The sequence below is a fragment of the Phyllostomus hastatus genome, unplaced genomic scaffold (genome assembly GCF_019186645.2).
Source record: "Phyllostomus hastatus isolate PE091 unplaced genomic scaffold, TTU_PhHast_1.1 phas_scaffold_93, whole genome shotgun sequence".
NCBI classification, from domain to species: Eukaryota; Metazoa; Chordata; class Mammalia; order Chiroptera; family Phyllostomidae; genus Phyllostomus; species Phyllostomus hastatus.
The window spans coordinates 20,387,403-20,402,874 of record NW_025334042.1 but is presented as its reverse complement, the minus strand read 5'-3'; the positions used below and the strand labels follow the sequence as shown (position 1 = coordinate 20,402,874).

Here is a 15,472-nt window from a genome sequence, read left to right as displayed (position 1 = left end):
TTTCCCTCAGTCCTAAGCCCTCTGGTGTTTCTGCTTCTTCCATGAGCACAGCATTGCCTACCACTAGGTAGTAGGATCAACATTTACCAGCCCTGACTCACTGCCCTCTTTCTAGTCTCCCATTCTCAATGGTCTCAGAGGCAGCTTGCCATAACTGTCTACAGACCCCCAAGCACATGACAAAGTCACCTGTTATTCTGCTTCTGATGACGTCTTTTCAGGTCCCCCTTTGCTTAGCACTTCTGCTCATCTAGTCCCTAGGAATCTGTAACTGTAAATTGCTTCTGACTCTCTCCACTCCCGGTAAATGTTTGATGTCTTTCATACATCTCTCTTCATAGTTTTTCTGTATATACATCTTCATAGTATTTCTAAGGTCTGCCCCTTCCTTTCCATTTCTATAACCCATCCAGTATTTCTAGAAGAAACTTGGGTGATTGTGATGACAACCGGCATCACAATCACCCAAGTTTCACTCATTAAAAAAAGGCCAAGTCCCAGGTCCTACAGCAGATCTGCTGTTTCAGAGTCTCTCAGGGGAGGCCAAGGAACTATGTATTTTTAACAAGCATCCCACCCCAGGAGATGCTTGTACATTCTAAGGTTTGAGATTACTGTAGCCTAATCCAGACCCTTATCAATTCATACAAATAACAGTCTCCAAACTCCTAGTTCCTAAGGAATGGCTTTCTCAAATCTCTGTAGTCATCTGTGACTCCTTTACTCAGGAACCAATAGCGGACGGATCCTGTTAAAATTCAAATCCCTCAGGCTGGCCTTCAGAACTCTCTACAGTTCACCCCATTTTACCAACATACTCTTTTTTAATTCTACAAATGGACCAGATAATCCGAAAAACAGTTTATTGTTTCTATCTCCCACTCTCTGCATACTATTACCTCCACTTAATATAAATGCCTTACTCTTTTTCAGAAGTTTAACATAGTAAAGGCCAAGTATAAATAAAAAAGTGAACATCTCTCCCACTCTTCAAAAAGTCTTAATAAAAGTAAATTAATCTTAATGACCAATGTAATAAAATAAGAAACAGAAAATAAGAAAGAAAGCTTTTATCTGATGGCTTAACACTTAGATGTACAACAAAACTAAATGAAAGTAACTAGTTCTGTTTTATTTTGATAAATGTTCGGAAGACAAAGAAAATTAAATTTTAAAATAAGATGGCATAAAATACGAGGTCTGTCCAGAAAGTATCCATCCATGTACAATGAAAAAGAGATGTTTATTGAAGATACAAGAAACATCATACATAGGACAATGACAACTCAGTCACCCTCAAAGTAGGCACCTTGGGACCTCACGCAGTTCTCCCAGCATTCTCTTCCACTGTTCAAAACACTGTAAAATCCTTTGTTGGGATCACCATCAGCTGCCCCATCATATTTTCCTGAATCTTACCAACAGTCTGAAATCTCTTCCCTTTCAAAGGTGATTTTAGTTTTGGGAAAAGCCAGAAGTCGTAGGGCACCAAATCTGGGCTGTAGGGGGCCTGAGTCACCTGGGTGATTTGATGTTTCACCAAAAATCTCTGCACAAGACATACGTGAGTGGGCACTTGTTGTCACAAGGAAGCTGCCAATCACCAGTTGCTCATAGCTGCAGTTGCTTTTGTCATATTGCATCTCTCAACTGATGAACATTGAGGTAGTGCTCCTTATTAATTGGCCTGGAGGGACATACTCATGATGGACAACACCTTCCTAATCAAAAAACACAGTTAATTAGCATGGTCTTGATCTTGCTGCAACTTGGCCATGCCTTCTTTGGGCATGGAGAACCAGGCGGCTTCCATTGGGATGACTGGGCCTTTGTTTCCGGATCATAGCTGTAGACCCATGATTTATCTTTGGTTATGACCTTCTTGAGGAAATCTAGTTCATTGGTAGCAATTTGAATTCATTAGCAACTGCAGCAAGATGTTCCTTCTGCTCTGGTAGCAGAAGCTGTGGAATGAATTTTGCCATGACACATTTCATGCCAGGATCCTACATCAATATCTCAGACACAGCAGTTTTTGGAATCCAGATCAGTTGCTATTTCTCACACCATCAGTCACTGATCCTTGTTGACTGTAGGCTCTACATGTTCAATATTCTCAGGTGTTCTGCTTGTTGCAAACCTTCCAGAATGTGGATCACTTTCAACAGATTCTTGACCATCTTTGAAGCATTTGTGCCACACTTATTTGCACTGCACTCATTGCATCATCCCCAAAAGCCTTCTGAGTCATCCCAATAGTTTCTGCAAAGGAATGTTCAAGCTGAACACTGAATGTGATGCAGATTTGTTGCTCTGCTCGCTCAGTCATTTTGAATGCGACAGCCATGCAGTGCACACGTTCATTCAATGGCGTCTACCGCCCCCACTGACTAGTACAGTGAAATCGTCATTGTTCATACATGCGCATCTATCCAGTCCACTCTCCTTGGCTGTCAAGTTACATTGATGTCGCGGAATCTGGTCTCATTATATTAATGATAGCTGGAGTTTTTCGGGACAGACCTTGTATATTTCAGTTCCATCTTCTTGATTTGTTGTATGAAAGTATAGCTCTCCAAGCCTAGTTTTTTTCTAACATGGGCATTCTAAGTCATCTACTGCTTATGAAATCATGGCATCTATGCATTCCTTAATGTTCCCCAATAATCTGTATACAACTTTTGGGTTTTGTTTGCAGGGATTTTCTTCCAAAATGGATACAGCCTTTGCTTTTTCTAATTACAAATATGGTAGCATATTTTGGAATATATGTACGTGTAAAGCTATAAAAAAAAACAAGGAAAGAGGTGCTAAATGCCTTATATTACAACCAAAAATCAAAATGCTCACCTAGTAACATGAGCATTTAAAACAGTATGTGGGCCAAATAAAACACAATAGAAATGCTTGAGTTTGTCACTTAAGTCTGTGGGCTTCCGGTTTCCTAGTTTAGTGGGTAACTTACCTAATACCATTCTATGTTCACTCTCCTCCTTTCCAATGCTACTGTTAAGGTGCTGAACCTGTTTCTGGCCTTGCTCCTGAGCTCCTTCAGTGCAGACAATCTGGCAGCCACGGATGACGATGGGGAAATGAACAACCTGCAGATCTCAGTGATCCGAATCAAGAAGGGTGTGGCTTGGACCAAAGTGAAAGTGCGTGCCTTCATGCAGGCCCACTTCAAGCAGCGGGAGGCTGATGAGGTGAAACCACTGGACGAGCTGTATGAAAAGAAGGCCAACTGCATTGCCAACCACACTGGTGCAGACATCCACCGGAATGGTGACTTCCAGAAGAATGGCAATGGCACCACCAGTGGCATTGGCAGCAGCGTGGAGAAGTACATCATTGATGAGGACCACATGTCCTTTATCAACAACCCCAACTTAACTGTGCGGGTGCCCATTGCTGTAGGCGAGTCCGATTTTGAGAATGTCAACACAGAGGACGTTAGCAGCGAATCAGATCCTGAAGGCAGCAAAGATGTAAGGTCCCAGCCTAGAAACCAACCTTGATCCTGTGTGAGAACAAAAAGGGCTCTGTCGGCTCCAGAGACTGGTTCAGCTATGGGCTTAGCAGAGAGATTCTGGAATAGCCAACTCATCCCCTGTAGTCATTCTAGGCCTTTCCTAGATGACCTAGATGCTCCTGGATCTATCTCCATGGCGTCTAGATCATCTAGACCAGAATAAACCCTCAGGTACTTCCTGTCATTAATCTATCTGAGCTGTATTCCTGAGACCAGCCAATAAGTACATTCGTCTAGGGTCACTGCCATCTGTGAGTGGGCCTCAGTGTTACATCCCGCTGAAGCCCTGTGGTAATTGTTTGCCCATATGAGTTTCTAGTAAGAATTATAGAGAATCCCAGCTAGTACATCATCCATACCAGAGGTTGAGCAGTCAGTGTAGGATGGACACGCTGTGCAGTCTCTTGACCTCCCTCTTCCTTGCATATCTAGAAACTGGATGATACTAGCTCCTCTGAAGGAAGCACCATTGACATCAAACCAGAAGTAGAAGAAGTCCCTGTGGAACAGCCTGAGGAATACTTGGATCCAGACGCTTGCTTCACAGAAGGTGAGGGGAGGGCGCAGGCCGCTTGTACTGCTTACAGACTGTGTCAGCTAGGGACAGTGGTTGGACGAGGATGGGGCTCAGTGGCTGTCTTCAAGAAGTTTGCTCCCCACCTCATCATTTTGAGGGCAGTTGATGCTGTTTTCCCTGTTCAGACTGTTCTCTAACTTCTCTTTGTCCACTTTCTCTTGGCATCAGTCCAGAAACTTCCACTAGGAAGGCCTTTTCTGCCATGGCTCTCTCTGGCTTCTGACTACCCTTTTCTCCTCCCTCACTGCTTCACAGCACATCTTCCCAACTCCAGACGGCCCTGATAGCCTCGCAGCATAGCCTTGGCTCTGCAACCTTCTCGATGTCTGAATCAGACATTCTGGTTCATCCACTGTGCTCCGGGCTGTGTGCTGGGGCAGCACCTGGTGGGGCCTGGGAGATGGAGGAGAGGGCAGGGCTGGGTGGGGCATGCACCCACGGTCTGACCTGCCTCTCCCGCTGGTGCCAGGTTGTGTCCAGCGATTCAAGTGCTGCCAGGTCAACATTGAAGAAGGGCTAGGCAAGTCTTGGTGGATCCTGCGGAAAACCTGCTTCCTCATTGTGGAGCACAATTGGTTTGAGACCTTCATCATCTTCATGATTCTGCTCAGCAGTGGCGCCCTGGTGAGGTCCAGGGGAGAATATGACAAGGGATTGGCTGGGGAAGGGTTTATAGGAACTAGTGGGAAAGACTGCATGGGGCCTAAGACCAATTTCTCTAAGAACATAGACTGGCTGTGGGCCCAAAGATAATGGTCTACTGACATGCTTTGGGCTGGTGTTTTGAGCCTTTGAGATTAGAATCCACACTTACCCACATGCTGATCTTTAGACTCAGCACGTTACTCTCAACCCTAAGACCTCCTTTTCATCAGGATGAGAATACAAGTTACCAAGTGTCTTCACTGCTTGGTTTGGACCAATACTTTTCAGTGGCCCAAGGTATGGGGGGCTTGTGTTCCTCCACCCCCTCTCTCCTCACACCCTACTGGGTTTGGAGAACCTGTGGCATTAGCACATAGTTAGAGAGTTAGATCCCTGGCACACGGGTCACTTACATTCTTGTGGCTGTAAGTGCTCATTAATCAGTGCGGCTTACAGGCACTGAACACGCAGGTTCCTCCCTTGCTGAGACTCATTACCTTGGCACTTGCTTTCACTTCCAGCTGGATTGAACTGAGGAGACCTGGACAGGGTCTGGGATGAGGGAGCTCCTTTCCTAGCTGAGTAGATTTGAGGGCAGCAGGGACTAGAGGCGCCACACGGTTTTCTTCTTTTAATTAAGAGAAAGGTGAATGCAGAATTTTTAAATGTTTTTAAAGAATGTGGGCACATTCATGTAGGTGTGGAATCAAAGCTTAATCTGGAAGCAAAAAAGATAACAAGAGAGAAACCCCAAATTCAGTGTTAAAGATCCTGCCACTGACTTGAGAAGTTTGCTGGCGTGTGAGGTGGGAGACTGAGAGAGGGTGAAACAGGCAGTCATATGTGGTAAAGGACAGCCCACGGATGCCGAGGACCAGGTCTATGTCAGAAAGTGCCAGCACAAACGCAGGAGGCCAGAAAAGATGGCTTGGTGTCCTTGGTCTGAGTAAAGGAGCACCACTGTCCTGCCTGCCCCTGAGTCTTTGCCTGCATCAGCAGGCACTCACTCAGTGCGTCCCGGGGCGCTGCAGGGCACTGCTGGGCACAGGATAACAGGCGGCCTGGGCTCCGCCCGGGCAAAGGAAGGAAGATCACACTAGCGCCCGTGGTTGGAGAAAGGGGTTGTGTTATTACTGTCATCTTCCTTCAAATCTAGTAAACAGAAACCAAAAATAACAGGGAACATGCCTCATCCTTTGATTCTTCTCTTTCCCATCTCCACAGAAAAACCAGAAATAAATGTTTTAAACTTTGTTTACTACTCACCTTTTACATTTTTTAATTTATCTTAATTGTATACAGTGGGATACTTGGCTCAGTACATGAAACCCTGTGAAATAGTAGGCATGGGACTTAAGAATAGCAAAATGAAGCCACAGCTAAAGTATCCAGGAAAAGTCTAGAATGTGGTTGTGATGAGGCCTCAGAGGGAGGGGATTTGAGCCTCCAGCAACATGAAGATTGGTCTTAGGTATCTTACACATGCTGGGTTATACAATGGATTTCTACAAATGGAGCCAAGGGGAAACAACATGGAAGCTGTTGCTGTTTTCACTGGGGATTTATTTGTACCGAGACCCTGAGGCCTGTGAACCGTGTCCTCTGTGACCACTGCCCAGTGACGGAACTGGAGCAGCTGGTGTTCATGTGCCTCCGCTCCAGAAGATGAGTCCGCAGGCAGCCCAGGTCTGTCCTTCGGGAGCTATTCAGAGCCAGCACCTCCCGGTGTGCGACAAGGGACTTTTTTCCCACCTCCATTCCCCCGCCCAGCAGGCATTCTCTCCTCTTAGCACCGCACTCAGACAGTCCAGCAGTCCGCACATGGAAATGCTCACGCCTTTGTGTCAGGGAATTACCGCATTCAGGAACTCCAGAGAACAAAAGTAGTACTAAGATTTTTTCACCTGAGTGTCTCCCTGCCCTGTGACCCTCCACCTGTGCCTGTGATGTCAGGGGCTGAGAGGAGAAGAGATTTTGTCTCATAAACACAGAGTGTTGGCAGGGAAGTGAAGAAACTGGAACCCCTCACACAGCTCTGATGGGGCTATTAAAAAATGGTACAACCACTTTGGAATACAGTTTGGCAGTTCCTCAAAATATTAAACAGAGAGTTACCATATGATCTAGCGATTCCACTTCTAGGTTTATATCCTGGAAAAATAAAACATGTCCACATAAAAACTTGTACACATGTTCAGAGCAGCATTTTTCACAATAGCCAAAGAGTGGAAACAGCACAGACGTCCATCAGCTGATGAAAGATAAACAGAATGTGCATAGCCGTACAGTGGAGTGCTGTTCATCCATAAAAGGAAATGAAATACTGATGTGTGCTGCAGTATGGGTCTTTGCAAACGTTACACTAAGTTAAAGAAGCCAGTCACAAAGTACCACAAATTATGTGATTTCATTTCTGTTAAATGCAGAATAGGCGAATTTGTAGAGTAGAGTGTAGTGGTTGTCTAGGACCAGGGGGAGATAGATGAGGGTGACAGCTAGCAGGTGTGGGCTTTTTTGGGGGGTTAGGAAAATATTCTAAAATTGATTGTGGTGATGAATGCACAATTATGAACATGCTAAAAGCTATTGAATTATACACTTTAAATAGCTGAATTGTATGGTAGATCTCAATAAAACTGTGAGGTTTTTTTTTAAGCCACATATGGCTGGGGAGTGAAGTGAGAGAGACAGGAGGCCGATGATAGGCCAGCCCCGGGTGGGCGGAGCTGCCGGGAGGGCGGCCTTCCAGTGTTGCTGGTGACCTTTCAGCACTGTAGGCAGCTGCTGCCTCTCTTTCAGGCCTTCGAGGACATCTACATTGAGCAGAGGAAGACCATCCGTACCATCCTGGAGTACGCTGACAAGGTCTTCACCTACATCTTCATCCTGGAGATGTTGCTCAAGTGGACAGCCTATGGCTTCGTCAAGTTCTTCACCAATGCCTGGTGCTGGCTGGACTTCCTCATTGTGGCTGTACGTGTCCTACTTTTTATATCTCACCCTTCCCAGCAGAAAAACAGAAACAGGGATTGTTCTTCTTCCAATGGCCGAGTTGCCTGGGGCCCAGGGTGGAAGACAAGATGTAGATAGACGCAGGTCTGCATAAAGTTGCCCTCAGAGCAGACAGATCTTTGGGAAGGGGACAGTGAAGTCCCTGCTTTTGCTCTGGGGACTGACCAACCAGCTCTTTGCCCTGGTGTATTGGGTTAGAAGTTTCAGAGATTAAGGATGGGAAGTGAAATCACTGGTGTCAAAGACCCTTGTTTTTAGGCTGGAAACAGGAAGGCTTTTTTCCCTAAACAGCAGGATGTCCTCCTTCTGCTGCCAGGACGGGGGTGAGAGAATGGGAGGGGTGCTGCTGGGATGCAGGTGAGGGGGGACCTCGGTCGACTCTCCTGCTCACTGTCCCCTGGACGCTTCCATCCGACCCGAGTCTTCATACCAGACTAATCCGAACCTCTCTCACAGGGAGAGGGGGAGCTCACATGGAAATAAAGCCCCTTCTTCCCACACATGGCCATTTCCACAATGACAATCAAACTTAAGAACGTTCTTTTCCCCTCCAGGGTCATCTCCAAGGCCACCCCACGTTATTTTTCAGGATGGCAGCTGCATCATCTGTGACTGTTTCTCTCCCCACCAGCACTTGTTCCCTGTTCACGTCCATAACCATGATGATTATAACCAAAGCTCTTTCTTCCCCAGGCAAATTAGCATTTGGGAGAAGGGTGAATGGGACTTGCAGGACCAGGGACTGTGGAGAAGTCAGTTCCTGCTGACGGCTGAGAAGTGCTGAGAAAGTAGAGCATTTGGAGGCTGGGTTGGTACTTTCAGAATCTAGGTTTTGTTGACCGTATGGTAAACTGCCTGTAGAATGCTTCCAGGTTCTAGACTAGAGCAGCACGGAAACCTCTTCCTCAGATAAGAGGAGCCCCGCCCCCTGCAGCAGCAATGAGCTCTGCTCCAAGTGCATACCTTTCCCTACATCGTGTCTGCACCCTCCATGGTTAACGACTCCTTCCAAGGGCTGTCACGGTGCTCCCATTTGCATTCCCCATTTCAGAAAGCCAGCTTTTAGGGAGATACCTAAATAGGTGAGATCACCCTTTGCCTTAAAGTGAACCAAATGGGTGGTGCCAGCCTGAGACCCTCCTAGCAAGAGGTTTCAGCACTCTCTACAGCGGCGGCGGCAGCAACTGCTGATAGCACCTTGTGATAGAAGGGCCTCCGCCTCCCACAGATGAAAACCTGAGCTCTAAGAATCAAGAAATGAGCTGGGGATAAGGCCAAGGGAACTAGGGTAACTCTGGGCCAGCTCTCTTTCTAAAGCACGGGGAAGAGCCATGGAGTCTTCACTTCACTGTGATTCCTCAGGACCACTGAGAGTCCGGTGGCACAGCTGTGGGAGTCCTAAAAGCCCTACACCTTCCAGGCGTCCAGGAACTGAGACAGATACATCCACTACCGCACTCCCAGCAACCCTAGGGAAGCTGTGATTCGGAGCAAATCTCCCCACTGTGACTTTTGCTGCCTCCACTGCTCACCCTAACCTGGACCACCGCTCTTCGTCTTCTCTCTGGACCGAGCAACCCCAGAATTCCAGGATATTGATCAGGTGTCTTGCATCCCTCTGGTACCCAAATAAGCTGCTAAAAGCATTGACAATTCTGCACATCACCATTTATTTAGCAAACATTTTTACCACTTTTTATACTAGGTAGCAGGAGAGTAAAAAGCACGAGACAGGCATGTAGCCAACTTACAATAATCCATAAATCCCTCCAGCTTCTGGGAGTTGCTGCATTCTTACATTGCTGTGGGGCCTGACACTGGCTCCTGAGGATGGACACCTCTGTACCAGTCATTAGTAAACAAATAGCATTCTCCGTGTGGAATTGTCCCAGGAGCCATAGGGAATCCCAGGGGAGCTGGGGAGCTTGCACCACCTTGCAGGGCCTCTGTGGCCTGATTCAGGCTCGTGGTAATCTAGCATTCTGGAAGCGAGACCCTTCCAGGCCCTTCCCCTCTATTGACTTCTCTCAGAACAGGGCATTTGGTCTTCACACATCAAATGTTTATTGAGCACCCACAACATGCAAAGCCTGCTGCCACGAGTCATGGGGGATGCAGAGAGGAGAAGACGTGGGCGCTTCTGAGGGCCTGCAGAGACGAGACACCGACACAAGTAACCATAGCAGAAGGAGCATGTACGAAGTAGGAGCAGTCCCAGCCTGAACCGTGGCTGCCCTGGCTGCCACTTTTGCATTGTGGGTGGAGGGAGAGTAAGGCGTAGACTGACAGCTGGACCACTGGATCTGAAAGGAGAGTTTTCACTGTCCTTTTGGGTAAAGTGTCTAGTGCCCTTGGCATTTTAGATTATCGAGCAGTGTAAATTTTTTAGGTCCTAATTTAGCACCATTTCTGAGAGACTCTTTCATTTCATCCACCGGTGAGCACTATTGGAATCTCTTACTCATCACCATGTTTGTTTGCCTAATGAATTTCTGTTCTTCCTTATTGCCCTTTAAAGTGTTATGAGTACTTCTTAGAATCGTGGGACAATCCAGATAATTGATAAGGTTAATTCTCTTTATTTATAAGCCATGCAGGTTCCCGGATATAGACAACGTTTTATTTTGCTCAGGTCCTTGGCTGCACTAGAAGTCTTGTCCTATAAAAGAGTTTTGTTATCTTTTCTCCAGGGAATCTGCCCCATCAGCCAGCATCCCATTTCCAGGGATGGGAACTTTCAGAGACCACTCACCTCATCCTGAATTCAGACTGCTGAAATAGTCTCTATTTGAAATGTTCACATCATTTTGAAAAAGTCACCCACTGTCTTCCCACTTTTTTCCGTGCCTTCAGCCATAGATACCCTGATTTTGACTTCTCAACTCCTTTTTTTTTCAGGTTTGAATCTCTCCTCAAAGTATACTTTAAGCAATGCTCTGATTATCTCCAGTGAGAGTTTAGCATGGAGGCTCAGAGGACTGTAAGAAAGTCCTCAACTACTAAGGGGTAACCTAGAGAGGATCCTCTCGGACCTTGTCTGGGGAGCTCGAGGCCAGATTGACCAGTCAAGCGCAGATTATCACTCAACAACGTTTACAGCCAACCTTGGGACTGGCATTTGTACCTTGTCCCCACTTTAGGCCTATTTGTCATCAGATAAATCATACTCACCCCCCGCCACTCCCCGCAAAAAAGAGCTGGAGGTCTTCTTCCTTCGCAGGGACCAACGGTCATGGAAAGCTTAGTTTTTTGCAGTCCCCCTGGCACAGTCTCACCGGACAAAGCTAATAAGGGATATTTAGAACTCAGGGACTTTACTGGGATGGGACAACTTGCCTTCAGATGTACCTATAGAGATCTTGCAAAAAATCTGACGTTAGCTTATTTGTGTTTAAGAGTTGGCTGTATTTGGCAATAGTGGGCAAAAGATACCTCCATGCCTTAGCGGCAATGATAGATGGGAGCAAAATGATTGGCTTCTGCTACTGTATTCTAGACAAGGCTTCTGAGGCCCTTGTTTCAGGCAGAAATTCAACTCCGAACCATGTACCCTTTAAAGAATATGAGTAGCCTAATAGGGTGACATTTAATTCCATGTCTGTTTTGGGCACTGCCTAGGACTCCAGAGAAGATGCCTGTGCTGATGGATTATGATACATGCATAGACAAAGGTTCACGCCTCTTTTTAGATTGAAACCTTTGAAGTCCCCTCATTGCTGACCCTCCCTAGGTCACTGACTTTCTGCTTCTCCCTGCCACCAGTCCTGCTGCTCAGTCATAAATATCTTCATGTAAAAACAATTTTTTATGCAGTTCAGAGATACAGAATTAGAGATGAAAAGCAACAAATGAAACTAAGTTGTGAGTTACTTTTTTTCTCTAAATTTGTTTTAAAATATCAAGTCATGTTGAGCAGATCTGTAACCACCACTCCTAGTAGAGGGATTTGTTGGTGGGAACATCTGAACCTGGGCCAGAACCAAGGAGAGAAGCCCAGAGCCCGGCCATTCTAGGACTTGATCAGCTAAAGGCATTTTCAGGTCTCCGGTCAGGCACAGCTGCAGTTGTAGGTGGTTAGTACCCAATGTTGAGCGATCTTTGTGGTAACTGCTCTGAGGGCTCTGGAAGAGCAGGAAAGCATTTGACCCTGACTCTAGGCCTAGAGACCTGCACACTTCTCCTGAGTATGCCAGTATAGTCCAGTCTGGCTTGTTCCGACACCTACAATCCTCTACTGGGATGTTGGAATGTAACCTGCTGGTGAGGGAGAGGTGATCTGTCAGTAGAAGAAAGAGCTCTGGCCTGGGAATCGGGAGTGTGGGTCTGATCCTCGTTTCGGGCCTACGGATGTGATACTGGGCAGATTCTTGTGTGTTAGGTATATGGGCTTGTATATGGGTCTCAGTTTCCTCACCTATAAAATAAATTTTTTTTAATTCTTCCAAGAATCTTTCCAGCTGTTATTTAATAAGAAGAAAATAGAAGATTAGCCTGGATCCTAACCAGGCCGGAAGCCAGGTGATTTGGGGCTGTTCTGAGGATTGTAAGGAAAGGCATGGAAGCAGTCGTCCAGACCCGCCCAAGTTCTCACGGCCATCAAGGGGTCATGGGTGTAGTTGAAAGATGGAGGGATTATTATAGTTAAAAGAGAGAAATAGAAGAATTACTTAAGTGAGTCCTCATAGAGTCAAAATTTGTCACGTTTCTTCATGTGGTTCTTTTCTGTGTGGGAACTGTAGAGTCAGCCATGGTACTTACTGACTGTGTCCTTTGTGGATGTAGTGACTCATCAAATTCTCAAACAAGTGGCTTCTTGTCACCCAGGAGTGAGAGAGCTTGTCCCTGTTGGAAACCCCTGGTGAATGAGCTGAGGAGGGGGCAGCTGGGGTGGAGTGTGTGTATTTATCTGTATTCTTTTCCATAGGTACCATTAAATTTGTCTGGCTTAATTTAATGGGAACTTCTGGGACCTGCAGAGACTGTAAAGGTCGAGGGTAAGGTTTTTGTCATCTGTTCAGGCTCCTCTTCTTCCAATGGAACTTCCTCATTCTCTCCCACTCCCTCCAGCCTTTTCCCTTTTCCAACTCGTGTGTGTGTCTACTGCCCTCTCGCAATTTTCTCTTCCCATTGTGTTTTTTCTTCTGCCTCTCAACCTCCTTTCCTTCCAGGTCGTTTGAGTCCAAGTTGAAGTAGGCAGCTGGTGTTACCCACTTCCTCTACCTGGGGGGCCCAACCTGTATAATCAGGGATAGGGGCTTTGTTCTAACACTCTGGAACCTTTGTTTTCTTTTCTTTTCGTTTTGTTTTGTTTCTTTTTTGTTTTTGTTTTTCTCTTCTGTTTCCGTGTAGGTCTCTTTAGTCAGCCTTATAGCTAATGCCCTGGGCTACTCGGAACTAGGTGCCATAAAGTCCCTTAGGACCCTAAGAGCTTTGAGACCCTTAAGAGCCTTATCACGATTTGAAGGGATGAGGGTAAGATACTAAGAGCCGCTGATCCTTCTGCATGCCAGTGGAAACTGTTTAAGCATGCTAGAACTGATCACATGGTGGAAAGATCATTCAAGCCCAAACTCTGCGATGCAGCTGCCATTTGATCCTCCACTCTCTCCCACACCCACCCCGTGCGAGGGGAGTTGCCTTAAGCTGCCTCATCACATTAATATCGGCCCCACCCCCAGCAACATGCCATCGCAGAACATGTTAACGTTGGCTATTCTCATTTGGCCTGGCTTACCTGTAGCACTTGGGGCAGCTTTCTGGGCTGTTGACTTAATAGGGAGAATCACCAGGTGCAAAGAAGGGGAATTGTAACCCAGACACCCACTGAAAAGCAGAGGCCGCAGGCAGGGAGAGTCCTGTGTAGGGCCATCAGCCAGGTGGGGACTGTGACCTTGGAGTCACTGAGAAAGCAGCCAAGAAGGGGCTTGAAGACACGACGGCAGGCCTGGGATTGGGATGGAGCAGAATTTGGCATGGCCCTGGGAAAAGAAATGCTTTTCTTTCTATTCTGATTCCTCTTATTGCACCTTGTTGTTCTCAGCCCAGTCCCATAAGGACTGGCAGCCACTGTCTGACAGCAAAGCTTTCCTCCTCACCCCTACCCCTCTGCCCACGCTATGTGGTCCCCTGTCCTAACATTGCCAAAGTAACAACCAGGTGTGATGCTAGATGAATATTAGCTAGTTCTCTTGCAATTTCTTGACACCTGCTATTCCTGCTCTGGTGACACTCCACCCGAATACAAAAGGTGCAAGGTGTGTAACCCTACCAGAAATACGGCTCCCTCTTTTGGTGCCTTTTTGCCATCTCTCTTGATTTAAAAAAATAAAAATGGTGTGGGTGTGTACGTGTTGCACACACACATTAAAAAGTCAATTTCCTAAAATCAAGTGGGCAGCTGGCTTTGGTGGTAATAGTTGTCCTGTGGTAATCAGAGAGGTCTGTTACACTTAACGAGACCAAGAAAACTCATTTCAATTCAGATGTTGAATACATGCAGGAGAGCAAACCAGAGGATATGTTTTTAAATATGCAAATATCAGAATGTAGGAATAAAAATTACACCATTGCGGTAGTCCACATGAGCAAGACTAATTGGAGAAACCAGACCCCGGGGCTTCATTCATTCCTCCTCTGTGACCCCTGGCCGTAGTCTGTGGTGAGACCCACAGTTGTACAGAAAGACGAAATTTCACTGGGACTTGGGAATTTTATCTTACTCTTTTAGTTGATCCCCACAAATGCTTTTTGCAACAAATTTGTGTTTCTTCTGTAGCACAGTCACAGTTTGATTCATTAAATGCAGGCCCTCTGCGACCCACCCAAAGCTGTCTGCAGGAAGGTCAGTTACACAGCAGCATAAATTTATTGTAATTTAAAAAGCAAAACAAGACTTGGGAGTCTAGTCTCTCTCCCACAGTTCAGAGAGATTTCGGAATGTGTGAGGAGGTCATTGTTTTGCTCAGGCTAGCTTCAGGGAGCAGCACTCCAGCTTTTAGGTGGCTCTTGAGCCATTGAAAGAGGATTAAAATGCTCTTCCCCGCCCCCCTTCCCTCTTCTGTCCGCAGGGGCTAGTTAAATTTTTTTACATACATAGCACTAGTTTTGTTACAAGGTTGGTCATTCGTTTTGGTGATGAAAAACTGAGGATTTAAAAAAGCCTGTTCAAGACAGTATTTGCAACATTGTACCCAAGCCGGGTGCGGGTGACCCTCCACATTCCCCAGCCAGGACCCTGGATTTCCTACAATGAGACCTGAAGGAGCCTCAGAAAAAACGATCAAGTGACACTTGCTACTAACTTTCTCAGTCTGAATGTCATTACTGCCAGTTCTGCCCCAAGGCAGAAACCGTCCCCATGGACCAGCTGGTGCCAGCTTGCCCATGAGGCAAGTATTTCAGTAACCCGGACACAGGAGCCCTTTGGGTGGCCACCCCTCTTCCTCTTAGCTCCTCCTCTCCTCACCTTTCCAGGACTCAGTTTCCACTACCCCAGAACTTTCACTTGTCAATTTTCACATAGTTTAAGAGGCCAGAGGTCCAGAATGGGTGATCAGAACAGAAGAAACTTTAATTTGAAAAACATTGGAAAGTGAAACTTCTATATCAAGTTTTTCTCAAGTAAGATAATATGGGCAGGAGCCAGTGTGAACCCCAAGCCAGGATTTCAGACAATAAATAAATGGTCAGCGAGGGAAGCTCTGATGTAG

At 46.3% G+C, this 15,472-nt stretch overlaps 1 protein-coding gene across 2 annotated transcripts in view; it reads left to right on the top strand.

The window, feature by feature from the left end:
* The window catches only part of SCN8A (sodium voltage-gated channel alpha subunit 8), a 215,741-nt gene that overhangs the window by 179,125 nt on the left and 21,144 nt on the right, over nucleotides 1–15,472 (top strand). For both annotated transcript variants that reach the window (XM_045829237.1, XM_045829238.1), the window contains exons 17-21: nucleotides 3,015–3,485; nucleotides 3,962–4,079; nucleotides 4,576–4,730; nucleotides 7,551–7,724; nucleotides 13,113–13,235. In XM_045829237.1, the coding sequence (XP_045685193.1) occupies nucleotides 3,015–3,485; nucleotides 3,962–4,079; nucleotides 4,576–4,730; nucleotides 7,551–7,724; nucleotides 13,113–13,235 (1,041 nt within the window). The remainder of the gene's footprint in view (nucleotides 1–3,014; nucleotides 3,486–3,961; nucleotides 4,080–4,575; nucleotides 4,731–7,550; nucleotides 7,725–13,112; nucleotides 13,236–15,472) is intronic.